A 27,650-nucleotide genomic window follows, 5' to 3' on the forward strand; every position below is an offset into this window, starting at 1 on the left:
TCAGTCCCTGGAGGTTCCTCATGCCCAGCCATGACCCCAGCACCACCACCATGTTCACCATTAAACCCCGGCCTCAAGTGCCACCTCCACAAGTTTTTTGAACATTTCCAGGGATGGGGACTCCACCACAACCCTGAGCATCCTGTTCCAATGTCTGACCATCCTTTCCAGGAAGAAATGTTTCCAAATATCCATCCTGAGCCTGCCCTGGCCCAGCCTGAGGCCGTTCCCTCTGCTCCTGTCCCTGTGCCCTGGGAGCAGAGCCCGACCCCCCCGGCTGTGCCCTCCTGGCAGGGACTTGTGCAGAGCCACAAGGGCCCCTGAGCCTCCTTTGCTCCAGCCTCAGCCCCTTCCCAGCTCCTCAGGGATTCTCCAGCCCCTTCCCAGCTCCTCAGGGATTCTCCAGCCCCTTCCCAGCTCCTCAGGGATTCTCCAGCCCCGTCCCAGCTCCGTTCCCTGCCCTGGACACGCTCCAGCCCCTCCAGGGCTCTCCTGCAGGAGCAGAACTGGGCACAGCCCTGGAGGGGCCTCTCAGAGCCAGCACAGAGGGACAATCCTGTTGTGGTAATGGTCCCCTAAATGGGGAATAATTGGTATTGACTCTGTGATTGCAGAAGGCTGATCAATTGTTTCATTAAGCTATATTATATTATTATACTATACTATACTATCTTACTAAGAAGTTTGTACCCCTTACTGACAGTCTGATACAGCTCTGATCTAATTGGCCAATCCCTCTAAACACCATCCAGGGTCTAATTAAGAAATCACTCTTTGGTAAATAATCTCCATAACACATTCCACGTGTACACAACAACAGGTGCAGCAAATGGAGATAAGAATTATTTCTCATTCTCTTCTCTGAACTTTCTCACAGCTTCCCAGGAAAATCCTGGCAGAGAACTGTCTCCCTCTGTTCAGAGGCTATGCGATCACCACACAATGTGATTACCACCCTGCTCCTGCTGCACACACAATTCCTCACCCAGCCCAGCTGCCAGGGACCTCCTGCCCCCCTGGGCACCCCTGGGCTCGTGTCCAGCCCCTGCCACCAGCACCCCCAGGGCTTTTCCCACTGGGGCACAGTTGGGACTTTCCCACAGCGTCCCTGCCCTCCAGGCACTCTGAGTGTTCCTGTCTGGCTCCCCAGTCCAGTTTCCATTTCAGCATTTTTGCTGATTCCGGGTGTCCGGGGCAGGGAACAGGGCTGGGAAGGGGCTGGAGCCCCAGGAGGGGCTGAGGGAGCTGGGAAGGGGCTGGAGAATCCCTGAGGAGCTGGGAAGGGGCTGGAGAATCCCTGAGGAGCTGGGAAGGGGCTGAGGCTGGAGCAAAGGAGGCTCAGGGGCCCTTGTGGCTCTGCACAAGTCCCTGCCAGGAGGGCACAGCCGGGGGGGTCGGGCTCTGCTCCCAGGGCACAGGGACAGGAGCAGAGGGAACGGCCTCAGGCTGGGCCAGGGCAGGCTCAGCTGGGACAGCAGCAGCAATTTGCCCATGGAAAGGGAGCTCAGGCCTTGGCAGGGGCTGCCAAGGGAGCTTTGCAGTGTCCATCCTTGGAGGTGGCACTGAGTGCTCTGGGCTGGGACAAGGCGGCGATCGGGCACAGCTGGCCTGGGTGATATCCCAGCACTGTCCCAACCCAACCCACGCCCTCACTCCCCCCCCGCCGCCATCCCCTCACAGCGCCCTCAGCCCCAGCCCGCCCACCGCTGGGAGGGGGCGTGGCCTCGTCCTAAGGCCCGCCCCCGCGCGCGCCCCCGGCGCCGGAAGCGCGAAAGGCCGCGGGGAGGCGGAAGCGCGCGCGGGGCCGCGGCCTGAAGATGGCGGCGAAAACACAGGGCGGGATCCGCCTGAGCGCGGTGAGTGCGGGCGGGCGGCGGGGCCGCGGCCGGCCGGGGCACGGCACCCGGGGGACCCGCTCGGGACCGGCTCCTTCCAGCCTGCTGCCATGGCCAGGGACACCTCCCGCAGTCCCGGGCTGCTCGGAGCCCGTCCAGGCTGGCCTTGGGCACCTCCGGGGTCACTCCCTCAGCGAGGGCGGGGAGCGCTGCCGGGTTTCTGTGGGGGACGTGGGGCCGGGGGCTTCCCGCCCTCATCCCGGCTCAAACCAGGGAAAATTCCCTCCTGTGGGTCCGGCCGGGCTGTGCGAGGGGAAGGTGAGGGCTGGGGGTGGGCTCGGTGCTGGGGGCGGGATTTCCCCGCCTCTGGTGAGCGCCGTGACCTCTAATTGCCGACTTGTAACTCCAAATCTTAACTGCTTTTATTGCGAGCGGCCTAATTACAGTTTAACCCTAATTGCAGCTGAGAGCGATGAGTGTTCGCGCAGTTCGGTGCTGCTGTGTTGGGTTTTCGGTCGCGGTGTTGTTGCTGAGCTGCTGTGGCAATTGGTTCGTTTGTTTGTGCCGGTGGAAATGAAGTTAAAGCTGCTTTCTCAGGGGAAACAGGAGGGTTTTCCAACTCAATGCCTTTAAATCTCACCAGTTTTCATCACCTTGCTTTAGGACAGTGAAAAGAAGCAGGAGTGCTCTGATGAGTAACTTCTGAAATATTTGAGTGACAAATATTGAGTGTGAAGAAGTGTGTGTTGGAATATGCTCAGCACTGCTGGAATTACAGAATCATTTAGGATGGGAAAGACCTCCCAGATCATTGAGTCGAACCTCTGGCTGAAATTTTATCACCTGCTATCGATTTATGTTACCCTAACATCCGTTTCTGTTACCTTAATGTGAATTTAGATTACCCTAATAAAAGTTGCTAAAATAAATTATTCAGGAGATGAGCCCTAAACATCATCTCCTTGAAGTTCCAAAATTGCATTTTGATTTTGATTTCAGGCCTTAAATTCTTGCAACTGTGTTTGAAATCCACACTTTGTGTGATTTTTATTGTAGCTGGATTGTTCTGCTTCTTTAGATAAAGATTTGGATTTATTATTACTTTTTGGATGTATTGTTGGTCGTCTTGAGAGGAAAAAGTATCAAAACTCAGCCTTTGCATGTGGCAGTTCAGAGTTTAAAATCACTTTCAGGTTGAAATCACTTGGCCAAGCTAAACTCTCAGAACTACAAACGAAACAAGATGCACTTGGTAACTTTCTGAATTATTTTTATGCTGCTCTTTGTTTTGGTCTGTTGCAGGCACAGCTGAGAATTTGCATTCAGTGGCTTTCCAGTGAAAGCTGTGGGTTTTGTAAGGTTTTTCTTTTTTTTTTTTTTTATTTATTTTTTGCTCAGGTGAAGCAGCTGATGCAGTTTTGTAAAAAGCTTTGTAATGCAGAGAATGGTGGGGAGAGCTGATAGGCACAGTTCTTTGGGAATATAAAATATTCCCCTTGGATTCAGAGGCTGGGAGGGCCTGGGAACTCATTCCCAGCCTGGAATTCATCTCCTGCTGGAGCTCTGGCAATATTTTTGTCCAGCTGAACAATGAAGCAGCTCAGGGAAGTGATCCAGGTTAATATTTTAAGAGTGGTTTTTAATTTGGATCGGTCCCTTGATGTGGTTCATTGAGCAGGGCTGACCTGGGAGTGTGTAGCTGGCAGGAGAAATTTCAGGAGGAATTTCTGTCTGGAAAGAGTGCCCAGGCCTTGGAAGGAGATTCCCGGGGAGCTTTGCAGTGCCCATCCCTGCAGGTGTCCCCTGGAGGTGGCACTGAGTGCTCTGGGCTGGGGACAAGGTGCCCATGGGGCACAGCTGGCACTCCATGGGCTGGCAGGGCTTTTCCAACCTCAATAATTCCATGAGAATGGCAGAGTTGTTCCCAAGAAGTTGTTAAATAAATGCAGGCTAAACCAAGCTGCATTTTTCACTCAAATGAATGAATTACTGTAGTGATGATGGGTGACACAACACAAATTTATTATTTGCAAACAGTAAGTTCCTAAGATGAGGCAAACTCTGCAGAGGTTTGGGATTTGTGCGCACCTGAGGATCTGCAAGGCGTGGGAAACTGAAATTCCCAAAGCTGCCTGTCATTTTTGAGAGATAAACGATTTTATTCCTCAGTATTTGCTGTTATCAATAGATGCTGTTCTCAGGACAGGTCACTTTCAGATCTGCAGGTTTGAGCAGCATTTGGCTGCACAGAAAAAGTGAAATTACTAAACAAAACCCACTTAGTAACGAAATACGTTTGGCTGAGTGAGCAAAACAGCTGGATTGGCAAAATGAGTGTTCAGCTCTTACTGAATCTCAATTAATTATGAGCTAATTAAAGTGGTGCATTGATGAATGAAGTGTAATGACAAACGGACTGAAATATTTCCTGGTGAGTTCATCAGGAATCAGGGAGTGGTTGCTGACTGCTGGATTGCTCTGGAGGAAACTACAAAACTGATGGCCTTAAACCACTGTTCTGCTGCTCTTTAATCTGATTTTTTGCCCTTTTTCAGTGAGGAGAGCCAGGCTGGATGGGGCTTGGAGCATCCTGCTCTGCTGGGGAGTGTCCCTGCCTGGGGCTGGGGTTGGGTCTGGGTGGTCTCTGAGATCCCTCCCAGCCCAGGGCAGTGTGGAATTCTGTGATCAGGTGGTGCTGTGTGCTCTGAGCTAACTTTCCCATGAATTCCTTGTGGCACTCATGCTCAGCTTTTGCTGAGGAATGGGAGATTGGTTCCAGTTCCCATCTTGCCCTTCCTGTACCTGTGACAATTCCCAGTGCTGTGAACCACTTGCAGCCTTTCTCAAGCCCTCTCCCAGGCACTGATCTGGAGAATGCCAGCAGGATTCCTGGGATGTTGTTTTCACAATTCCCAGTGGTTCACAGCAGTGGAGCTGTTGTGTTACACAGGCAAGCTTTGATTGCTGTGCACACAGAATGGTTTGGTTCACAGGCAAAAAAAGACATTTATTGGTGATGATGCCACTGTGGGTGACACTGAGGTTCTTTCTGTCCTTCCTCAGTGTTGTCTGATGGTTGGGGGAGGTGCTGCTTCCTTTTCAGAAGGAATTTTTTCTTGGAAAGGGTGCTCAGGGTTTGGAAAGAGCTGCCCAGGGAGCTTTGCAGTGCCCATCCCTGCAGGTGTGCCCTGGAGGTGGCACTGAGTGCTCTGGGCTGGGGACAAGGTGCCCATGGGGCACAGCTGGCACTCCATGGGCTGGCAGGGCTTTGCCAGCCTCAAGAATTCCATGAAATTCCCAAGTGTGAGTTGATGCCTCTGTCAAAACCACAGTCAGGACTTCTTGCCAAGTCCCTCTTGCTGAGATTGCAGGGAATCCAGCAGGGAGTCCAGCAATGAATCCAGCAGGGAGTCCAGCAATGAATCCAGCAGGGAGTCCAGCAATGAATCCAGCAGGGAATCCAGCAATGAATCCAGCAGGGAATCCAGCAATGAATCCAGCAGGGAGTCCAGCAATGAATCCAGCAGGGAGTCCAGCAATGAATCCAGCAGGGAGTCCAGCAATGAATCCAGCAGGGAATCCAGCAATGAATCCAGCAGGGAGTCCAGCAATGAATCCAGCAGGGAATCCAGCAGGAATCCAGCAGGGAATCCAGCAATAAATCCAGCAGGGAATCCAGCAGGGAATCCAGCAATGAATCCAGCAGGGAATCCAGCTCTTCCAGCCTCCTGTGTGCCTGGAGTTGTTCAGTGTTTCAGCAGGGAGCTGAGCAGATGCCAAATCCCTGAATGTGCATCTCTGTGATGGGTTGGGATTTTTAAATGAGGTTTCGTTTTGCCAGGGATGGATTTCAGGTGAGGAAAAGCCCCACCAGTCGTTTCTGGTGGATTTTGATCCTGAAGTTTAGAAAACCAAGGAGCAGATGCTGGAGAATCGCCCAGGGCTCTGAGGATCCCCTGAGTTCCTGCACAGCAGAGGGAGAAATCCCAAGATCCTTTTGCCCACATGCCATGGCGCATGTGAGGTTTCCATTAATAGCCCAGAGGAATTTTCTTCTGGATTCAGAATTACTTGGAAGTGTTTGTTGGGAGCTCCCTGGCTTAGCCTGACTCCATGCACCAGATTTTGCAAACCTGGAGCTCTGCAGCACAGATGGCAGCGAGGAAGGTGCTGTCTGCTCCCTCTGGGGCTCCAGGGAGAAATGCAGGGATTGGGTTGCGCTTGGAATTGTGTCATGTGCTGCTGTGACCTGAGAATCGAGGTGACAGCTCCTGGCTCTGAACCAAGGGGTTGCTGCTTCTCCCTGTGCCTTTCTCCTGCTCTGTGCCTGGTTTGTGGCTCTAGGATTTGCTTTTGGCATCATTCCTTTTCACCTTGGAGCTTTGAGGTGGCTGCTTGCTTTTATTTGCACTTTTATTTACACTTGTGTTTTATTTACACTTCGTACCTTGATAGAAGTGCTTGTCAACAAGTAACTCTGTAAAAATGCAATGTGGGTATGTACACAGCATTTTAAAATCTCTCTCAGATTTTCTCAGTGTAATAATGTGGATTATGCTGTGGTTTTTGTGTAACTCAGTGGCACAAGGGCAGTTCTCAGTGTTTTGTGTTCATAGGTGCTGCTTTTTGTGCCATCACCACGACTCTGGCAGGGGGGCTCGAGCAAATCTGCAGGGGTTTGTGTTAAAGGCTTTGTAGGAGTGTAACCATGGATTTCCTCAAGGGTAATGCAAACACAACGAGCAGCTGCAGCAGTTAAATTTTTTCCAAATATTGCATGGACAGGTCCTTAACTCACATGGATTTTTAGTTCTGCTTTTCCAAGTGTTGAAGTGAATGTATATGAGCCTAGGCTGGGGCTGCTTGGCAATTCCTTTGGCACTGACATCTCCGAGTTACATCCCATAAGGAGGTGCTGTGTTTGCATATTTTCATCCAATTCTGGCAGTGCCTGTGCCTTTGTGTGCATGAAATGTGGGAGATCCAAGTGCTAAAAGCACCAAGCACCCCGAGAGGGAATTTTGGTCGCTGTAGGCACAGACAGTGCCCCACAGAAGGTATTGGGTGCTGCTCACTCTTCATGTGAAGTTGGAATCCTCCTGGTTTAAAATGTGAGTTTTTAACATCTGAGAGCTTCTGTTACTGGGTTTGGACCACAGCTTTGATGTTTTCTATAACCTCTGGTATCATTAGATAGCAATAGTTCCTTACATTTTCATAAAGGTAAAGAATGTGAGGATGACAGCCCATGCTGAGAATGTGCTGGATTTCCTCTTCAAGAGCTGTGTAAATGTTTCCTGCCAATATCCAGAAATCAGTTAAATTACAGCCTTTTGGTGGTGTTGTCCAAACCAGCCTCATGAAATTTCCTTTATTTAACAGCCTGGTTTCTGCCTTGGAGAGCACAAACTAATGCCCTGCTTGTGCTTTATTCCAGCTGTGCCCAAAGTTCTTGCACACCAACTCCACCAGTCACACCTGGCCCTTCAGTGCAATTGCAGAACTCATAGGTAGGTGATCAATGGCTTGGAATAATCCTTGTTTCTTGTTACAAACCTTTTTTCCTTCCTTTTAGGGGAAGACCTGGCTGAATATCCTCAGTGTTTTGCTTTTTTTATGGTCCTGTTACCTGCATTACCTGGGGCTTGTGCATCTGTTTGTTAGCTCTTGATGATCATCTTGCCTTTGATTTTGAGCAGAAGTTAATTGGACATCTCCAGTGTTCCTCTTTTCCACAGTCGGGAAGTGATGAGCTGGTTCCTCAAAATAGAGGTGTGGCTTGGGACCCCAGCCAAGCTGACCGAGCACTTTGCTGCTGCCAAAGGGAGCAGCTCCCCATGTCACACATTTCTCCCCTTTCCTTTTTCCCTTTTCCTTTTCCTTCCCCCCCTTTTCCTTTTCCTTTCCCCCCTTTTCCTTTCCCCCCTTTTTCCTTTTCCTTTCCCCCCTTTTCCTTTTCCTTTCCCCCCTTTCCTTTTCTTTCCCTCACTCCAGAAAATCAACCTAACAGAAGAAAGCAGGGATTTTTCAGCTGGATGAGGCCAAAGCTGTCCCAAAGGAGGAAACCAGAGCCCTGTGGCTGTGGAAAGGCCTGGCTGTTTTGGGAGTGCAATCTGTTCAATCAACTCAGCTCTTCTCACACGCCAAATACTTCCAAACTCTCAGCCGTACCTCTCTGTCCTCTTTTGTGATGCTGAAATACATTTTAAGAAATATTTCACTGTGATGCAATTTGGACTTAAAGTTTATAGGAAGAAACCTGCCAAGGTTTCAGTCACCAACCTGTGATTCCTTTATTGGCTTGAGCTGTTTTCTGTCTCTCAGCTGAACCTGGGGAGCAGGCAGAGAGGCAGAGGTGCCATCACATCCCACCCTTCCTCCCCCTCACAAATCCCTGGGGATGAGGGGAAGAGATGGACAGAAGTGGTGTTGGGGCAGCTGAGGTGGGCCTGGCTTTGCTGCCAGGAGGGCTTTGTGGAGCCCTGGTTTCTCTTTACTCGTGTTTGATTTTCACATCCTGTAAACAGAAAGTTGAGTCTAAAGCATTTTGCAGCTCCCCTCAGTAAGGGCTGGGAGAAAGCAGACATTGCATCAGCTGCTCTGCAGGCAGGAAATGAAACTGGAACCTGGCCTTGGTTTCATTTTCTGTTCTCCTGTGAGCTGCTCACCTGCAGCTCCATCTTTGGTCTTTGTGTCATTGCCATTGATAATCTGGGGAGTTTTGTGTTGGTTTGGGTGAGGTTCTCGTGGGTTGGATGCTGCTCTTCCATCCTAACACTCTGATTGACTTTAAAATGTGTCTGCACTCAGTTAATTTTTGGTTTCTGGTGTCCCACGCTGCTTTCCTTGCCCTCAGACAATGCCTATGATCCAGATGTGAGTGCCAAACAGATCTGGATCGACAAGACCGTCATCAACGACAACATCTGCCTGACCTTCACCGACAACGGCAACGGCATGAACTCTGAGAAGCTGCACAAAATGCTCAGGTGGGCACCTCCTGGCACCTGCCTGCTACAAATTCCACCTCTGCTTCTGCTACTGCTCACTGTATTCCTGTTTCTCATCTGTAATTCAATGGTTTTGCTGATAAATTCAGCATTTCTGAAGGTTCTAAAGGTCCAGGTGAGACTCCAGAGCAGGCAGATGCTGCTAAAGCTTCCCTGTAACTTTGTCAGGGAACTTTTACCTCATAATTTCCTTTTATCCTTTCTCTCAGCCTTCCCTTTATGCTGTGGAGACTCTGTAGTGACTGCTAGTGGAGATAAGGAGAATTCAAATATTTTGTTTTTACTACCATTATTATTATTATTAGTAGTAGTAGTAGTAGTAGTAGTAGTAATATCAATATTATTAATATTATTAATAGTAATATTAATATTATTAATATTATTATATTTAATTTTTACTATCACCATAATCAATATTATTATTGTTGTTGTTGCTGTTATTGGAGATAAGGAAAATTCAAATATTTTATTCTTACTATTATTTTTATTATTATTATTAATAATAATAATAATTTGGTACATGAAATATATGAGATCCAATTCCTGAAAGCACAAAGCACCAAGCACCCCCTGAGATGATGATGATGATGATTATTATTATTATTATTTGAGATAAGGACAATTCAAATATAACAATAACAACAACAACAACAACAATAATAATAATAATAATAATAATATACGTGAAGTGCTAAAAGCACAAAAGCACCCCCTGAGAGGGGATTTTGGTCACTGTGGACACAGACTTGCTTTAGTTTAAGTTAGTGAATGAGAGAAAAAGGGATTTTCAGCTCAAACCCATTGGAATATTAATAATAGAATGCATTGTAGAAAAATTAATGGATTTTCTATTTTTTAAATGATTGTCTATTTACCTTTAAATATTCTGTAGGGTTGGAACTGATTTTTCTCTTATTTCTACAGGAGCTAAAAGTTTTCTGTGCAATTTCTCTCCTAGTTTAAAACATTGCTCTGCGTGCAGATTTAAATTTGAACAAGCTTGAATTCAAACTGCTATTTTTCTGTTAGAGACCATAATAAATCCTAAATTCCATGTGCAGTTCCCTGTTTTACTTGAAGTGTGATACAGAAATGGAAAACTTGTGAATCAAATTTTTCTAGGAAGTGGAGAGAGAAAAAAGACAGGGATAGGGGATTTTATTAGTATTTATTGTGGAATTACAGAATAACTACCAGAATCCCATAAAAATGCTTTTTCACCCAATTCCAAACTTTTAATTCCATACTTATTTCTAAGTATAGATATTTCTGTTCTGTACTTAAAAGTTGAAAGTAGATTCCCCTGAGTTTTTGCTGTGTGCTTTTAGCAGCTTTGTCCAGGTGATTTTGGGATTTAATTGTTCAGGAATCCCTGACCTCTAAAACAAGAGGGTTGGGTTAAATAATTGGCCAAGTCCTGCACTTGCATCTTTTGAACCCTCAAGTTTTGTAGGGATTTTTTCCCACCCTTGATGCCTTGTGCATGCTGCCCTAGAGCAGAGGCTGGGCAGAGCTGAAGAATAAAGCAGGGATTTATTAAAAGGACTCCATGGATGCACCTTGGGCAGCACCAGAACCCAGCCAGGGCTGCACCCAAGATGAACCAAAATGGTCCCAAAATGGACAACCAGTCACCAGGTCTCTCACTTTTGTAAGTTCTGCTCTGTGGCAGTCATTTTCTGGAAAAAAACCCCTTTCCCAGGATTTCTCCTGGGAAGCTGAGAAGCCTCAGAGAAAAAGCAAAACAAATTCTTATCTCATTTGCTTCTCCTGTGTTGTGCTCACATGTGGAATGTGTTTGGAGATTGTTTACCCACAGGTGATTGTTTCATTGGTTTCATGTGAGTTGTTTTGACTTACTGACCAATCAGGGTCAAACTGTGTGGGAACTCTGGAAAGAGTCATGAGTTTTCATTGTTATCTTTTAGCATTCTCTAAGTATCCTTCTTGTATTCTTTAGTATAGTTAGTACAGCATTCTTTAATATAATATAGTATCATAAAATAATAAATTAGCCTTCTGAGAACATGGAGTCAGAGTCATCATTCCTCCCTGCCACGAGGCACCCCACAAATACAATACTGCTCCATTTGCATCTTGGAGATCATTGTCCAATTCCAGCTTTAGGTTATGCAGTCTGTCTCAGTTTGGAAAGACAGGAGTCTGCTAAGGAAGGCAGGAGCCTCCCCTGCAATGGAGAATGTAAACTCTCCTCACCCCTCCGAATTGCTATAAATTTTAAATTAAGGGGCTTTCAGGCAAAAATATGGGAGCAGGAAATAACAGTTCTTTAATAGGGAAGAAAATAAAAGGATAAAAATAAACAATGCAGTAAACTAAAACAACACTGACAGAGTCAGAACACAGCCTGACACCCTGTGGGTCAGGGTGTTGGCAGCAGTCCCATTGGAATTGTGGCTGCAGTCCTCCTGCAGTGTCAGGGGTGGTTCTGCTGGAGCAGGGATCCTGGAGAAAAGGGTGTAGTCTTTCCTCCAATGATCCAGTGGAAGAAGAGGCAGCTGCTGTTCCTCTGGGGAAACCAGTGCAGAAGCTGTGCTGGTGTTCCAGAATCTCCAGATTATATCCAGGTAGGAATGCTTGGCTCCTCCCCTGGGCTCACATCTCCCAATGGGATGCTGTAGCTCTTATCAGCCATGCAGGGACATTCAATGACTGTTATCAGCAGAGGTCCCCTCCTGAGGGAGGAGTGATCGTGGAAGAGATAAGGAAAACTGCCCACTTGACAAAAGATAACTGCCATGCAGATGGTAATAGAATACATCTTGCCCTGCAGTCTGGAACACAGTCCCACCCTGCTTGTTTTTCTCTCTGCAGCCCACGGTGTTTGTGCTCCTGGGCTGAGATTTGGGTCATTTGTCCTTGGTGCCCAGCTGGAGCAGGAATTGTTTTGTCTCCCTGCTCTGTGCACAGAGCTCACCATCCCATAATGTGAAGCTCAGAAGTACATCCTAAAGCAGCACAGGTTCTGAACACCATAAAAGCTCAAAGCTGAGGCCTCACCCTCCCGTGTTTCCCTGTTGCAGCTTCGGTTTCAGCGAGAAGTCGGTGGTGAACGGCCGCGTCCCCGTGGGGCTCTACGGCAACGGCTTCAAGTCGGGCTCCATGCGCCTGGGCAAGGACGCCATCGTCTTCACCAAGAATGGCGACACCATGAGCGTGGGGCTGCTGTCCCAGACCTTCCTGGAGGTCACCAAGGCAGAGCACGTCATGGTTCCCATCGTCACCTTCACCAACCAGCATATCCTTCCTGCACACCCGGGGCAAACTGGAGCTACGGCCCAGATCTGGGGATAACGCCACACAAAGGAAAGCTTTGGCTGCTTCTGGGGGTGTGGATAGCAAAGTTTTCTCCTTGGAGAGAGGAAAAATTCCAAGTTTATATCAAAATTTCAAGTTTATATCCGATTTTCAAATTTGCTATTATTTAGATCAGAAATGAATTTATATGAAGATTTATATCAAATTTTCAAATCTAGATGTATATGTTTATATCAAAATCTTCTCCTTGGAGAGGAGAACTTTTTCAAATTTTTATCAAAATTTCAAATGTATATCAAATTTTCAAATTTATATCATTTAGATAAAAAATGAATTTATGTGAAAATTTTATATCAAATTTTCAAATTTACATGTGGATGTTTATATCAATTTTCTTCTTGGAGAGGAGAAATTTTTCAAATTTATATCAACATTTCAAATTTATATCAAATTTCCAAGTTTGATATAATTTATATTAAAATGTATATCAAAATTAAAAATTTATATATCAGTGTTTATATCAAAATGTCAAATTTCTATCAAAACGTCAAATTTATATCAATTTTTAAATACAATTTTATATCAAATTTTAAAGTTGATATAATTTATATAAAAATGAATTTATGTAAAATTTATTTCAAATTTATATATCAGTGTTTATATCAAAGTTTCAAATTTATATCAAAATTTCGAATTTATATCAATTTTAAAAATATAATTTTATATCAAATTTTAAATTTGGTATCATTTATATCAAAAAATTAATTTATATAAAAGTTTATATCAAATTTTTAAATTTTCAAACCTATATATGGGTCTTTATATCAACATTTTCTCCTTGGAGAGGAGTCATAAGCCAGAAAATTCTGGGAGATGCTGTAATCAGCTAAAACTTTTAACCTTGTAGGAGTTCTGAGATGTGGAAAGAGAAGTTGGGAAGTGAGTCCTGAAATTTCCCCATTTTCTGACATTTTGCTGCATTCCCAGTCGCTGTCCTTAACAGTGCCCACGGCAGATCAGTGACCCAGCAGAATCCAGGAACAGCCTCAAGGCCATCCTGACCCATTCCTTGTTCTCTACTGAGGAGAAGTTGCTGGCAGAGCTGGATGCCATCATGGGCAAAAAGGGCACCAGGATCATCATCTGGAACCTTAGGAAGTAAGAGAAATCCAGTCTTTTACATCTCATTAATTCCATATTTTCTTTCACTGTATGCAAACGTTGAAGCATTTGGAATCTTAGAAAGTAAAAGAAATCCTGTCTTTTACATCTCACTCATTTCATATTTTCTTTCAGTGTGTGCAAACATAGAAGAATTTGGAATCTTAGAAAGTAAAGAAATCCAGTCTCTTACCACTCATTAATTTCATATTTTCTTTCAGTGTATGCAAACATTGAAGCATTTGGAATCTTAGAAACTAAGAGAAATCCAGTTTATTACCTCTCATTAATTTCACATTTTCTTTCAGTGTATGCAAACATAGAAAGATTTGGAATCTTAGAAAGTAAAAAAAATCCAGTCTTTTACATCTCATTAATTCCATATTTTCTTTCAGTGTATGCAAACACAGAAAGATTTGGATTTAGAAATAAAAAAATGCAGTCTTTTACATCTCATTAATTCCATATTTTCTTTCAGTGTATGCAAACACAGAAGGATTTGGAATCTTAGAAACTAAGAGAAATCCAGTCTCTTACCTCTCATCAATTTCAGATTTTATTTCAGTGTATACAAACGTTGAAGCATTTGGAATCTTAGAAAGTAAAAAAATCTTTTACTCTTTTTACATTTTCTTTCATTGTGTGCAAACATAGAAATTTGGATATTTAAGTAAAATCTTTTTTCTTTTTTTTTTATATTTTCTTTCAGTGTATGCAAATACAGAAGGATTTGGAATCTTAGAAACTAAGAGAAATCCAGTTTATTACCACTCATCAATTTCACATTTTCTCTCAGTGTATGCAAACATAGAAAGATTTGGAATCTTAGAAATTAAAAAAAATCCAGTCTTTTACATCTCATTAATTCCATATTTTCTTTCAGTGTATGCAAACATTGAAGGATTTGGAATCTTAGAAACTAAGAGAAACCCAGTTTATTAACTCTCATTAATTTCACATTTTCTTTCAGTGTGCGCAAACATAGAAGCATCTGGAATCTTAGAAAGTAAAAGAAATCCATTCTCTTACCACTCATTAATTTCATATTTTCTTTCAGTGCATGCAGACACAGAAGGATTTGGAGGTTCTTTGTGGAATAACTGGAACAAGCAGTTTAAAAATGGGAAGCTGGACTCAAATGTGTATTTTAGCAAATCTCTGAGGAATTCCCCTTTTTGTCCTTCTTTCCTGGCTCCACCACAACACCTCCTCATGTATTTGCTTTTTTCCCCTATAATTAATACATTTTCCCATCTTCATTCTTAGAGATAAAAATGACAAACCAGAATTTGACTTTGACAAGGACAAATACGACATCAGAATTCCAGAAGACCTGGATGAAACAGGCAAAAGAGGCTACAAAAAACAAGAGAGGATGGACCAGATTGTTCCAGAAAGTGATTACTCCCTAAGAGTACGTGTTGGATTTTTAAAATTGGCATTATTTTTGGAAGCTGGAGGGTGCAAATGTTTTAATTTTAATAGAATCTGTTTTATAGGCTTACTGCAGTATTTTGTACCTGAAGCCAACCATGCAGATCATCCTGAGAGGGCAGAAAGTGAAAACACAGCTGGTTTCCAAAAGTCTGGCCTTCATTGAGAGGGATATTTACAGACCCAAATTTCTCAATGTATCCTTTACTATTTCCTTTGCAGAACTGAATTCTGTGACTGGGTTTTGTTCAGATATATTAAAGAATTTTGGGTCAGTTTTTGGTTTGGTTTTTTTTTGTTTGTTTGTTTGTTTTGGTTTTTTTTTGGTTTTTTGGGTTTTTTTTTGTTTTTAAAGTCCTATGGAAGGAATTATCTCAATATAAGAAAAGAAAGCTCTAAGACCCACTCAGAGTAACTCTAATTTTTTTGTGTTTCATGAGATTCACCCTGTTTTTCCTTAATATCTGCTCAAAGGCCAAAACAGTCAGAATTACTTTTGGATTTAACTGCAGGAACAAAGATCATTATGGAATAATGATGTACCACAAAAACAGACTCATCAAAGCTTATGAAAGAGTTGGCTGTCAGTTAAAGGTAAGAAATTGAGGCTTCAGAATATTTCAACATCTTAAAAAAATTTCATTCAAACACTGATTTTAAAAAAGAATATGGATGGAAAGCAAGATATTGATGTATACTTTATACAATCACCTTTTTTACTGTGTGCAGCAGTTAAAAATTATATTAAATTGTTTGGTTTCGAGCTGTTTGATACAAAAATATGAATCTGATCACATCTTTCAGGACAAAAAGAGGGGTGGAGCAGAGGATTTGTTCTTTAGGGGGTTTATATCAAGACTTTCTCCTTGCAGAGGAGTCATAAGCCAGAAAATTCTTTTTACCCAGTGTAGATACAGTTAATAATTACCTCCAGCAAACTCTTGCAATATTGACATGGATTTTGTGTTGGTTTTCCTGATAAACTTTAATTCCTTGCAGGCAAACAACATGGGTGTGGGTGTTGTTGGGATTATTGAATGCAACTTCCTAAAACCAACTCACAACAAACAAGATTTTGACTACACCAATGAATACAGGTATTTTTATCTGCATTTTCTAGCCCATATTATCATTTCCTGGGAAACATTTGATAAAGCTGCTTCTTTAAATAGGAAGAGTAAAAGTTCCTGTTGTTGTGGCCAAACCTGGTTTAAATGCAAACAGCTCTTTTTAGATCCCTTTTTTGTCTGCCCCCTCTTTGTCTCTTTCCCTTTCCTTATAAATATTTTCCCACAATATCCACACCACTTTGTTCCCATGTTTTTCCCTGGATATTCTTTGGTGGCTGTTCAGGAGGAGGCATTTTCCATGTGCCCAGCAGTTCTTTTAATGTGGATTTTAATGTGGAAGTTCTGGGCATTGTTTGCAAGTGTTGGTGATGCTGAAGCATTTCCTGTGTGTGGCACCAGCAGTTCCCTTGGCAGAGGGGCAGGGACTGGGAATGCCCTGGGCAGGCACAGGGAGCAGGGAATTTTTCCACTTTTTGGGGTTTTTGGAGCACTTCACATGAAAGGGGATTTCCTCAATCCCTTGGGTTTGAGTTGTCTGTCAGCACCCCAGGAAATCTGGGAACTTTGTGCCCAACCAGTCTGTCCAAAAATGTAATTAAGTCAATATCCAGACAAGGGGGAAGAATCAGAGGATCATTAAGTTGGAAAAGACCTCCAAACCTTCGAGTGCCACATCCAGTTGTTCCTGGACATAACTTTGGGGTGGAGGTGTGAGTTAATCTTACAATTAAATTATAATGAGCCAAGTTCATCTGAGGAGAGGGATTTCACCCAGCTGCTGCTTCAGCAAAACAGCTTCTCCTGTCCTGGCTGCTCTGTGTTCTGTCAGCTCCTGGGGCCATGGAGTTGCCATTCCTGCAGGGATTCCTGCAGGGATTCCAGCAGGACCTGGCTGTGGTGTCCCCACTCTGCTGTGCTCTTTGTCACCCAGGAGCAGGTTCCCCATGCCAGCTGCATTCCATCCAGGCAGCAGCAGCTGCATTTCACCTCTGCTTTCAGTACTGGGAAATGGGAATGTAACTCCCCAGCTTTCTCTGGTTTTACTCCCAGCCACCTCCCCTGCACTTGGAATGTGGGTGGGCACAGTGACACCACACTTGAAACATCTCCTGGGAAGCTTTTTGTGCCAGGAGTGCTCCAGGCTTCACAAAATGTTTTGGGCTGGAAAGTTGTGAACCTGATGGAAAGGTGCCCTGCACTTCTCCCTCCCCACCGAAGGGACGTGGTCCCATCCATGCCTCTCTGCTCCTTTCTGCCCTTCTGTGTCCCCTGGCTCAGCAATCCCTGCTGAGGTGACCTGGATCCAGCTCTGGGTCACACTTTGAGTTCACTGCACAAACATTTGTGTTGGTTTGAGGCCCAGGGCAGGTGCTGAGCCAGGCCAGGGAGGGCTGGGCTGGTTACTCATCCACTGGATTGCTCAGAGCTGAATTCCAGGGGCTGTCCTCACCTCCCCTCCCCTGGGGGCTTTGTTGTTGTTGCTCACCTCTCCCTCCTGGGTGTGCCAGCTCTGGGAATCCCTGAGCTGCACCATGTGCCCTGAGCAGGAAACAAAAACTCAGAAACAAAACTGAAAATTACCCTGAGTGAAACTGAGCTGCTGCTTTTATCAGAGCACAGACTTTACATCAAATGTTTGCCAGCTCCTTGTTGTGAAGTTGGACATCAGCCTGAGAGTAGCCATGAAGCTGCACTTGGGATGTGCAGGAACAGCCAGAACCAGGGGCAGGTGCTGGATTGGTTTTGTGCTTTTTTAAAATTCTCTGGTTGAGGCTGAACTGGTGAAGCCCCTCCAGGATTTGCTCTGTCCATCAGCAGCACTCTTAATTTCAGTCTTTGTGCTCTGACTCGTATTTCCAGAAATTCTATTCCTGACAAACATGAATTCAGACGATTCCTCATTTTTACAGGTTTCTAAATAAAAGCTTTTTATAAAAGGAAGAGCTTTTAGAAAAGTTTTTTCCTCACTCTTGTGCAATTAGAAGTATTAAAGTGGTTCATGCACTTTTTCTGCCACTGGAGTTTATAAAGTTTTTTTCTGTGCTGAGTTGGATTATTCAAGGTGATCTTTAAATTCTTTTCTTTGTAGACTCACAATAGCAGCACTGGGAGAAAAGCTCAACGATTACTGGAACGAGATGAAAACCAAGAAAAACGAGGAATATCCCTTAGCTCTGCCCGTCGAGGAGATCCAGTGAGTCCCATGTGACAGCAGAGAGCTGAGCACACTGTCCCTGGTTTATGTGGCAGGAGAGCCCTCTCTGGTGTGCACATGCTGATTTATTTTGGTTTTGCCCAGGAAACAGCCTGACCAGACGTGGGTGCAGTGTGACGCGTGCCTCAAGTGGCGGAAGCTGCCGGACGGAATCGAGCACTTGCCGGAGAAGTGGTACTGCTCCCTGAACCCCGACCCCCAGTTCAGGTAAGGACACAACCCAGGGACACCCCCAGCCCTCACACCCCACCTGGCAGCAGCAGGGCTCTTCAGCTCCTTCTCTTGTGGGGTTTTTTCTGTCCTCTTCCTTCCCTCAGGAATTGTAACGTGCCAGAAGAGCCGGAGGATGATGATTTAATACACCCCACGTACGAGAAAACCTACAAGAAAAAGTGAGTTCTGCAGACTGTTACAGGGCTCCCAACACTAAACACCACCAAGGAGAGCTGTGCAGCAGCTGGGGTGACAGTGCAGCTCCCAGAGGGGTGATGTTCCAGAGGATTTGGCAGTGTGGGAACAATCAGTTGGGGATGTCCCAGAAATAAATGAACAATCAGTTTGGGACGTCCCAGAAATAAATGAACAATCAGTTGGGGATGTCCCAGAAATAAATGAACAATCAGTTGGGGATGTCCCAGAAATAAATGAACAATCAGTTTGGGACGTCCCAGAAATAAATGAACAATCAGTTGGGGATGTCCCAGAAATAAATGAACAATCAGTTGGGGATGTGCCATAAATAAATGAACAATCAGTTTGGGACATATCATAAATAAATGAACAATCAGTTTGGGATGTCCCATAAATAAATGAATAATCAGTTTGGGACATATCATAAATAAATCAACAGTATTTGGTTCCATAAATAAATGAACAGTAGTTTGGGATTCCCAGAAATAAATGAACAATCGGTTGGGGATGTCCCATAAATAAATGAATAATCAGTTTGGGACATATCATAAATAAATAACAGTCATTTGATGTTCCATAAATAAATGAACAGAGTTGGTCCCAGAAATAAATGAACAATCAGTTGGGGATGTCCCATAAATAAATGAATAATCAGTTTGAATATCATAAATAAATCAACAGTCACTTTGGGATGTTCCATAAATAAATGAACAGTAGTTTGGGTGTCCCAGAAATAAATGAACAATAGTTGGGGATGTCCCATAAATAAATGAATAATCAGTTTGGGATGTCCCAGAAATAAATGAACAATCAGTTGGGGATGTGCCATAAATAAATGAACAATCAGTTTGGGATGTCCCAGAAATAAATGAACAATCAGTTGGGGATGTGCCATAAATAAATGAACAATCAGTTTGGGATGTCCCATAAATAAATGAATAATCAGTTTGGGACATATCATAAATAAATCAACAGTCACTTTGGGGTGTCCCATAAAGAAATGAACAATTAGTTTGGGATGTCCCATAAATAAATGAATAATCAGTTTGGGACATATCATAAATAAATCAACAGTCACTTTGGGATGTTCCATAAATAAATGAACAGTCAGTTTGGGATGTCCCAGAAATAAATGAACAATCAGTTGGGGATGTCCCATAAATAAATGAATAATCAGTTTGGGACATATCATAAATAAATCAACAGTCACTTTGGGATGTTCCATAAATAAATGAACAGTCAGTTTGGGATGTCCCAGAAATAAATGAACAATCAGTTGGGGATGTCCCAGAAATAAATGAACAATCAGTTTGGGATGTGCCATCAATAAATGAACAATCAGTTTGGGATGTGCCATCAATAAATGAACAATCAGTTTGGGATGTGCCATCAATAAATGAACAATCAGTTTGGGCTGTCCCATCAATAAATGAACAGTCAGTTTGGGATGTCCCAGAAATAAATGAACAGTCAGTTTGGGATGTGCCATCAATAAATGAACAATCAGTTTGGGCTGTCCCATCAATAAATACATAGTGGGCTTCCCATTTCAGTGTGGGGTGCCATCAATAGTGAGGTTGGGATGTCCCAGAAGCAAACTCTGAGGGCTGTTAGGAGATCTTGGCTGTGTAACTTTCAAAGGTGCACATTGAAGCATATTGAAAGGATCAATACATTTGTTTAGGAATAAAAGAGTTCTTAGCTAAGGTGTATGACAAAAACTGATTTGGGTAATTGTGATGCTGCCTCATATTCTAGAAGAGGGAGTTTGTGGTTGTTGTAAATATTTTCATAAATAATCTAGAGGGAACTTGTTGGAAGTTAAGCTAACATCAGACAAGCTTCCAGCTTCCTGAGGAAATTTTCATTCAATAAACAAGAATACTTGGATTATTGTATCTAGCTGAGATGAGGACTATTGTGTTTGCTTTTAGATCTTAAATTTAGTTTTTATAATCAATGAACAGTTTGAATCTAAGCTTTTCATTTCTATTTTTTCCTTGCTGCTGTGCAGGGACAGGGAGAAACTGAAGAGGAGACTGGAGTACAGCCACCAGGTAACTGCTGAGGCTGGCAGGAGCCTGCCCTGTGTCTGCTTCAGCATCCAGGTGTACTCTGGTGGCTCTGCAGGATTTGCTCACCATGAGGAAACCCAAAATCCCCTTTCTTTGCTGCCCAGTGATGGAAAATCCGCCACTTCTTTCTCCTTAGGAAGGAGTTTGAGAGGGACAAAGGTCGCCAAACTGGAGGAGATGGCAGTCACTGGTGGCTGGTTTTGTGGCAGGACTCCCAGTTCCTGAAAGGGGATTTGTTGGAGAAAGATGTGATAAGGATAGAAAGTAAAGATGCCCTTAAAAGTGGGGATCTCAGTGGGGATAGTCAGAGGTGGAACAGCTACACTTGTGCAAGGAGACACTCAAATTCAGATTAAATCCAGATGCAGATCAAGGTGTTTGATGGGAATGTCTGGATTGTAACTCAGAATCAAATTTTCTAAGTGGGATTTCATTTCTCTTGCATTCAAAGTCAGTTTCTGACCTAAGATCATTTCTGGACAAGAGATGCTGCGTGTGCTGTTTTAACTTACTGATTTCATTTTACTGTTTCTCTGCCATTACATCTCCCCTAGTACAAAAGTAATTTCTACAAGTGAAATAATTGCTCATTCTGGGCCAACTGAGCGAATCCTGAGCAGCTTTCCCAGGGATGTCTGTCCTGGAGTTTGTGTCTGATGGGCAAACTCCAGACAGAAACACAGCTTGGGAAAAGCTCTTGCCTGGGATTCTGCACAGCACTTTAAAATGAAAAAGTGGGATTTGCAGTAGTCTAGTCAGCATTTATCATCTCAGAATCCTGAGGGGTCAAGGAGGTACTTGGATATGGAAATGTCAGAATTTTAGGTGTTGGTATATAAAGAATTGCTTAAATCTCTCCTGAAGAATCTACTAATATCTGTTTATTTCCATTCTTAACTTACATTGTCTTATAGATCAATAATGAAATACTATTAAAAACATCTGTTTCTTCAAGTAAAGACTTTAAAACATTCTCATCTCCAAATGCAAAGGAAGCTCTTCCAAGGTTATTTATACCAAAATCATCAGATGCTTCTGTTAGAAGATCTCTGCCTATTTTAATTAAAGTATCTTCCCCTCATTTGGATGCTGATAGCAGGTGAGTGGACCTGTACAAAGGAGATTCCTGTTTATTTCTAAAATTAATAACTGAATGAAAATGATGGTGTTGGGGGCACCTTCAGCTGCTGAAATTCCTGTGGGAATTCTGGGAGCATGGGAAGCTCCAGGAGACTTTGTCAAGTACAAAAGTGAATGCAAGAAAATGCCAAGGGAGCATTTTTAGTGATTTGTGTGCTCAGGAACAGAGTTTGTGTTCTCCACACTCCATAGGCTGTTTTTCTGAAATCTGTGGGGATGTTTCTGGAAATACAGGGTGTGTTTCAGAATAATGTTGGAGTGTGGATGGCAGGCACTTGTTTTTACAGGAATTTATTCTGATTAAAATCCCATGCAGTGATTTTCTGGAGTGGTAATTTTTGAACAGTGCACAGAGAAACACTGCACATGGTTTGTAACAAATGATTTGGCAGCATTTAAGCAAATAAAGTGATTACTTTAATATTTTCCTCCTCAGTCTCAAAAGGAGGACGCAGAGCTGTGCGACCCCAGTGTCCCTAAAGACACCTCGGCTCAGTGACAAAACATTCAACAACCACGAGGAGGAGGATGATGATGAAGATGTCATCATCTTAGAGGAGAGCAGCACCCCAAAGCCTTCAGCAGATCCTGATGTTCCTGTGGTAAAAACAGAATGTATCAATTTGGATCAGGAGGAGAAGCAGAAGGAAAACTCTCCCGTGGGGGAACCTTGCAGTGCAACCACTTCAGAGGTAAGAAGTGAACAGCTGAGCTCAGCAACACAGACAGAGCTCCCAAAGCTGGTGGTGAAAAAGGAGGAGGTGGAAGACATCCCAGTCCAGATTCCTGGGCCAGGGATGGAAAAGGAACAGCACAAGGTCAATGGTGTTCCTGAGACATCTGTAGAGATGGAAAATGAACTGAAAAATCAGCTGCAATCATTGAACAGAGAAAAAGAAATGTACCAAAGCAAATGTGAAGCGTTAACCAAACAGGTGGAAACGCTGGAGCAGCAGCTTTTGGAGATGAATAATAAATATGTAAAAAAGGAGATGTGCCATCAGGCCACAGAGACAGTTCCCTCCTGTGAAGAGGGGAACGCTGATGGGAGGAGCTTGGCAGAGGTGACAGCTCTCTATGAACAGGCCCTGGGGGAGATAGCAACGCTCAAGGAGCAGTGCAGCACCCTGCAGAACCTAAAGACTGAGTGCAGCAAATGTGCTGATGGGGACAGCAAGAGTGAGCTGGATGAGATGGCAGTGCAGCTGGATGATGTTTTCAGGCAGCTGGACAAGTGCACCACTGAGAGAGACAGCTACAAAAGCCAGGTACATCTGCTAAAACACTCGTGGCACTTCAAATATATCTATTTTTTACTCCCTGTTTCACAGCACTTCTACTACACAAGGTTTTGAATAGTTTTTACCGGTTTATTTTTCTTTTGATTGGCAGATTGAAGTCCTGGAAGTGGAGAAGAATCAAATGGCCTGTCAGTGTGAGGAGCTCAAGGCAGAGCTGGCTCAGTTAAAAGCTTCAATCCCCCAGGCTGTAGCACGTGCAAATGATTCTACCACCAGTAATGTAGAAGACTCTGTAAATTTTTCTGATGGAGAAAGGTATCAGTTTTGTTCTTTCTAGATGTTATTTCAAGATTTTTGCTTCTTGGTTGTATTTCAAATGTTTAATGAAGGTTATGTCTGATAATTGTATAATAAAATGTGATGCTTGCAATTCTTTTCTACTGCCTTTTGTGACTCCTAACTAATGTTGTTTTTTTCTTTTTTATTAAGTGATGTTTGTGATTTGTGTGAGCAGGATTGGCCACAACAGAATAGCAAACAGATACTTCTGAAAATATCCCAAATGTTGTATAATTTCTAAACACAATTTGCAAACTAAGGAGAGAAAAGGGAGGCAGGAAAGAGGAGGGTGATCATTATTTTCTGCTGTGTAATGAACTTCACTTTGAGAGTCTGTTTTTCTCTCTTGAATCAACTGAAGAGTCTGGATTTGAAACTTTCCTGTAAGAACACCTTGCTGCAGGCAAATCCTGTGGAATCAGGGTCTGGGGTGTGTCTTGGAATTAAACAAAGGTTGAAACTTCCAGCTGGAGAGCTTGGAGCTCTTGGGAAGTGGGAATAGGACACACACAAAAAACCCAGAGCAGGGAGAAGCAGAGTGAGCTGAGGTCCCTGCCAGGGGAGAATCCAAGGGGGAGCATCAGCTGGGATAAAAGGGGACTCAAGGGATCAATTCAGCAAATTGATCCCTGGGACCAATGAGAGGCATTTCAGAGAGAGCGCCTTGTAGTATCTCCAGAAGTTAACATTCCTGAAAAAGGCAGTTATTTAGGACAGCCAGAGCTCCATCCTGGCACTGCAGCCTCAATCCCAGGGAAAACATGGAATAAATCTGCCTGGAACCACCCGGAGCCCCATGTGAGTCAAAAGGGAGTAAGGACCGGCAGCATGGGGTGGCTGAGGGCAAACTGGGGAACAGCAGCAAGGTCAAGAATGGAAAAGGCTTTTGAACCTCAACTCCTGTGTCCAGTTCTGTGCCACTTTAAAAGGACATTGAGGGGCTGGAGCATGGCCAGGGAGGGGCTGGAAAACACAGCCTGGGAGACGCAGCTGAGGGGGCTGAGCCTGGAGCAAAGGAGGCTCAGGGGGGACCTCAGTGCTCTGCACAACTCCTGACAGGAGGGGCAGGGAAAGGAGGAGAGGAAATGGCCTCAAATGGCACCAGGGCAGGCTCAGGTTGGAGATTGGCAAAGAAAATTTCCTTGGAAAAGTGGGCAGGCCTTGGGGTGAGCTGCCCAGGGAGGCTTGGAGTCACTGTCTGTGGGATTGTTCAGGAGGAGCCCTGGGGGTGTCATTTTGGGGTGACTGTTGGACTGGATAATCCCAAAGTTCTCTTCCAGCCCTGGGGATTCTGGGATTCATGGCCTGGGTGACAAAGCCAAATGAACTCAATAAATTCCTGATGCCATCAAACTGGGGAGCTCAGAAGGGCAGAGCTGCTGCTGTGAGGGACTTTGACCAATTGGACAAACGAGCTGGAAAAAAATCCTCTGTAAATTGCACAGAGCACCTGTGAATTCCTGCCGGGGCAGAAGCCGGAGGGAGTCCCCGCGGTGTGGGGGTGGCAGGGCACAGTGAGCCAGCAGTGCGCCCTGCTGGTGGCACTGGGCCGGGCTGGTGACTCCTCCCTGCTGCCGGGCATTGGGAGCCCAGCCAGGGACTGCTGGATCCACCTCTGGACACCCTGGCAGAGTGGAAAATAACCTGGATAATTTCCACAGACCCCTCTCAGTCTTCAAAAAGAAATTGACCCACATAAAAAATTACCTGACAGCGTTTAATTTTATTTTTCCTTATGGCTCTGATATGTGTTTATTAAAAGAATTAGCAAATAAATGCAGGACTTGGAAGTAACTTCCCTCACAAGTTCATAGAGATATGGCAGCATTGGGAGAGCTGGATAAAGGATCTGAGAGTAGAAGGAAATGGGGCACAGAAGGGATGGCTCATGGCAAAACAATTTGATCAGGAAGAGGACACAGCAAGGACATGCAGGAAAGAAACCAAAAAAAGGGAGGCAGAGCCTTTTCCCTGGGCTATAACTCTTACTTCCTATTTCTATTTTAAAGCCTTTGGACAAACTCCTCTTTCTTGCCTTCTCTCTTTTTCTCTCCTTTTGTTCCCGTGGGTTGTGGTAGTTTGGGTTTCTAAATGGATAAAAATACCAGGCATTAATACTGCTTTGAGCAATACAGGTGGTGTGGGGGAAAGGATTGTACCAATGCTTATTCTGAAATATTTCTGACAGGAATTCAGTTTAGGATTGGTTTGAAACTGAGGGAATATCCCCCTTGAAGCTGAAAACTGAAGAGAAGCTTCGAAAAAGTGGTAGATTTAGAAATAACCTTGATGCAGCCGCATCAAGAAAAAATGCATCCATTTTTTTGTTGGTTTATGGGAGTCATGGAGCGCCTCCAGGCTGGATTATGAGTCCAGCTTTGCTAGGTGAGCTCTGAACACAGAATTCCATCCCCAGCTAATGCTGTGCTGCTCTCTCCCCAGCCTGAAGCTCCGCTCTCTCCGAGTGAACGTGGGACAGCTCCTGGCCACCATCATGCCCGACCTGGACCTGCAGCAAGTCAATTATGACATTGATGTGGTGGATGAAATCTTAGGGCAAGTGGTGGAACAAATGCATGAAATCAGCAGTACTTAAAATCTCGGTGTTTTAGCAGAGTTTTATTGCTCTTCCATTATAACCTGTAGGTTCCAGACTGTAAATGGGGCTGCTTCACTTTATATATTTGACATAGGTGGATCTCTCAGTGTAAATATTCCACATTTAGCTGTTCACTTCCTCCTCAAGGAACACTGTCAATACTGACCCACCTTGATGTACTTAATTAAGGATTTTGCTTTGGAAATGTATTTGTAATTAAATTTGCAGATATTTTTACTATTAGGAATCTTAATACTTTTCTACAGACACCTTTTGGTTGACTTTGGATCTTATATAAGCATTAATACCTGTGAGTATTTCCTCTTCTAAAGTAGTGGAATATCTTAGAAATGCAAAAAAAAAAAAAAAAAGAACTTCCTTGATTTCCTTCCCAGAGTTGTTGTATCCCACAGTGATGTTCCATTGCTCCCAGCAGTGTTCTGTGTTGCATTCATGGGATAGAAATGTAAGTAGTAGGTGAGAATTTGGGCCATATTTGGAGAATATTTGTGTGGTACTACCAAAAGAAGGGTTCTTAAGGGTTTTATCCTGAAAACTGGGGATGGACCAGTTGGATGGAAGCACTTGGAAAAGGAGGGATGTTTCTTTATCTCTGGTGTAAACAACAGGGTGAAAATGTTCAGCTTCAACAGCTTTAGACAGTTTTTATTATAGGTAGGAAAAGGGAATTCCTCTTTTTCACATCTCCCCTTTTAGAGTTTTGTGCTCTAAATCTTCCAATTTTTCCATGATCATGGGAAGACCTGGAAGCAATGGTACCAAGAGAAATTCCCAGCCAGCTGCAGGGATTTGTTCCCAATTCATTGGGAATGACAAACTGGGTGGCAAAGACAGCAAATCCATCTTTTCCTCTCTGGTGGAATTGGTCACCCAAAGAGCGATCCAGAAAAATTATTCTTGCTTTGAAATTAAAAAAATAATTTAATTAGTGTTCAATATATTAATTCTTAGGAAGTATCTTTTTTTTTTTTCTAATTTAAATAAAGCCAATATTGTTGGCTTTTGCACTGCTACTGTCCTGAGTTAATCCCTTGGTGTCCCTTTGAGTTGTAGTTCAGTGGAATTCTTTCCATGGACAGTATTTCAGTGAAGATCTCTCTCTATGCCAATAACGGGAATGCACTACTGTTGTACTTTATAAAGAGAAATTGAATGTTTGATTTGGGAAGAGGTGGCTGTAATGTAACTATGTATGACTTTTGCAAAGTTTATATTTCCCATTTCTTGGTGTGTAGCTTTTCCATTTCTTAATCATTATTTATTATGTTTCATCAGACTGTAGCTGAATTTCTTGTAGACAACTGGCAAAATAGAACACATGTCTATATTAAAAATGGCAAATTTACAATGTACATTTACACTTTGGACAACGGTGGACTTATGGAAATGGTTTCTATTTACTTGTTAAAATGTATTTTTTGTAAAAAATAAAAAGATATAAATCGGAGTTTGCAGCATCCCAACTTGCGTTTGTTTCTAAATAAAGCCTGGCTCAGTCTGGTGTTGGACTGGGATGGGAATGGGATGGGAATGTCCTGGATATGGAAAAAGCAGCACTGGTTTAATCCAGAGGGTGTTAATGGAATGGAGCTGAATTTCAGAGAGCTGAATTTCCAGAATCCAGCTGAAATTTCCAAAATCAAGTTTGGAAATTTCCAAATTTCCAAATTCAGCTGAATTCCAGAGCTGAAATTCCAGAATTTCAGGAAGTTCTGCTGTTGATTCATGGATGAGCTTCCTTGCCTTCAGAAATTCACCGAGCACGTGGACTTGCACCATCCTAAGGCAGTTCCTACTTCTGTGGAACTCCTCAGAACTTC

The 27,650-nt window shown here is 43.7% G+C and overlaps 1 protein-coding gene across 1 annotated transcript; it reads left to right on the forward strand.

Moving 5' to 3' along the window:
- Positions 1 to 1,773: 1,773 nt before the first annotated feature.
- On the forward strand, positions 1,774 to 27,284 carry MORC3 (MORC family CW-type zinc finger 3). The gene is made up of 17 exons (XM_030957091.1): positions 1,774 to 1,856; positions 7,273 to 7,345; positions 8,692 to 8,824; positions 11,890 to 12,104; positions 13,135 to 13,282; positions 14,552 to 14,699; positions 14,785 to 14,916; positions 15,194 to 15,313; positions 15,719 to 15,816; positions 17,879 to 17,983; positions 18,089 to 18,211; positions 18,322 to 18,396; positions 20,430 to 20,472; positions 21,405 to 21,589; positions 22,067 to 22,898; positions 23,023 to 23,186; positions 25,653 to 27,284. Exons 1-17 carry the CDS (start codon positions 1,818 to 1,820, stop codon positions 25,804 to 25,806), a joined length of 2,787 nt encoding a protein of 928 aa, XP_030812951.1. The 5' UTR covers positions 1,774 to 1,817; the 3' UTR covers positions 25,807 to 27,284.
- Positions 27,285 to 27,650: the final 366 nt, after the last annotated feature.

The sequence above is a fragment of the Camarhynchus parvulus genome, chromosome 1 (assembly GCF_901933205.1).
Source record: "Camarhynchus parvulus chromosome 1, STF_HiC, whole genome shotgun sequence".
NCBI lineage: Eukaryota > Metazoa > Chordata > Aves > Passeriformes > Thraupidae > Camarhynchus > Camarhynchus parvulus.

Excerpts from the sequence above, each read along its gene's own strand:
- MORC3 (XM_030957091.1), top strand. The coding sequence starts at position 1,818 with ATGGCGGCGAAAACACAGGGCGGGATCCGCCTGAGCGCG. Across the intron at positions 8,825-11,889 it reads AAGCTGCACAAAATGCTCAG|CTTCGGTTTCAGCGAGAAGT; the intron begins GTGGGCACCTCC and ends TCCCTGTTGCAG. Across the intron at positions 15,817-17,878 it reads GACTACACCAATGAATACAG|ACTCACAATAGCAGCACTGG; the intron begins GTATTTTTATCT and ends TTTTCTTTGTAG.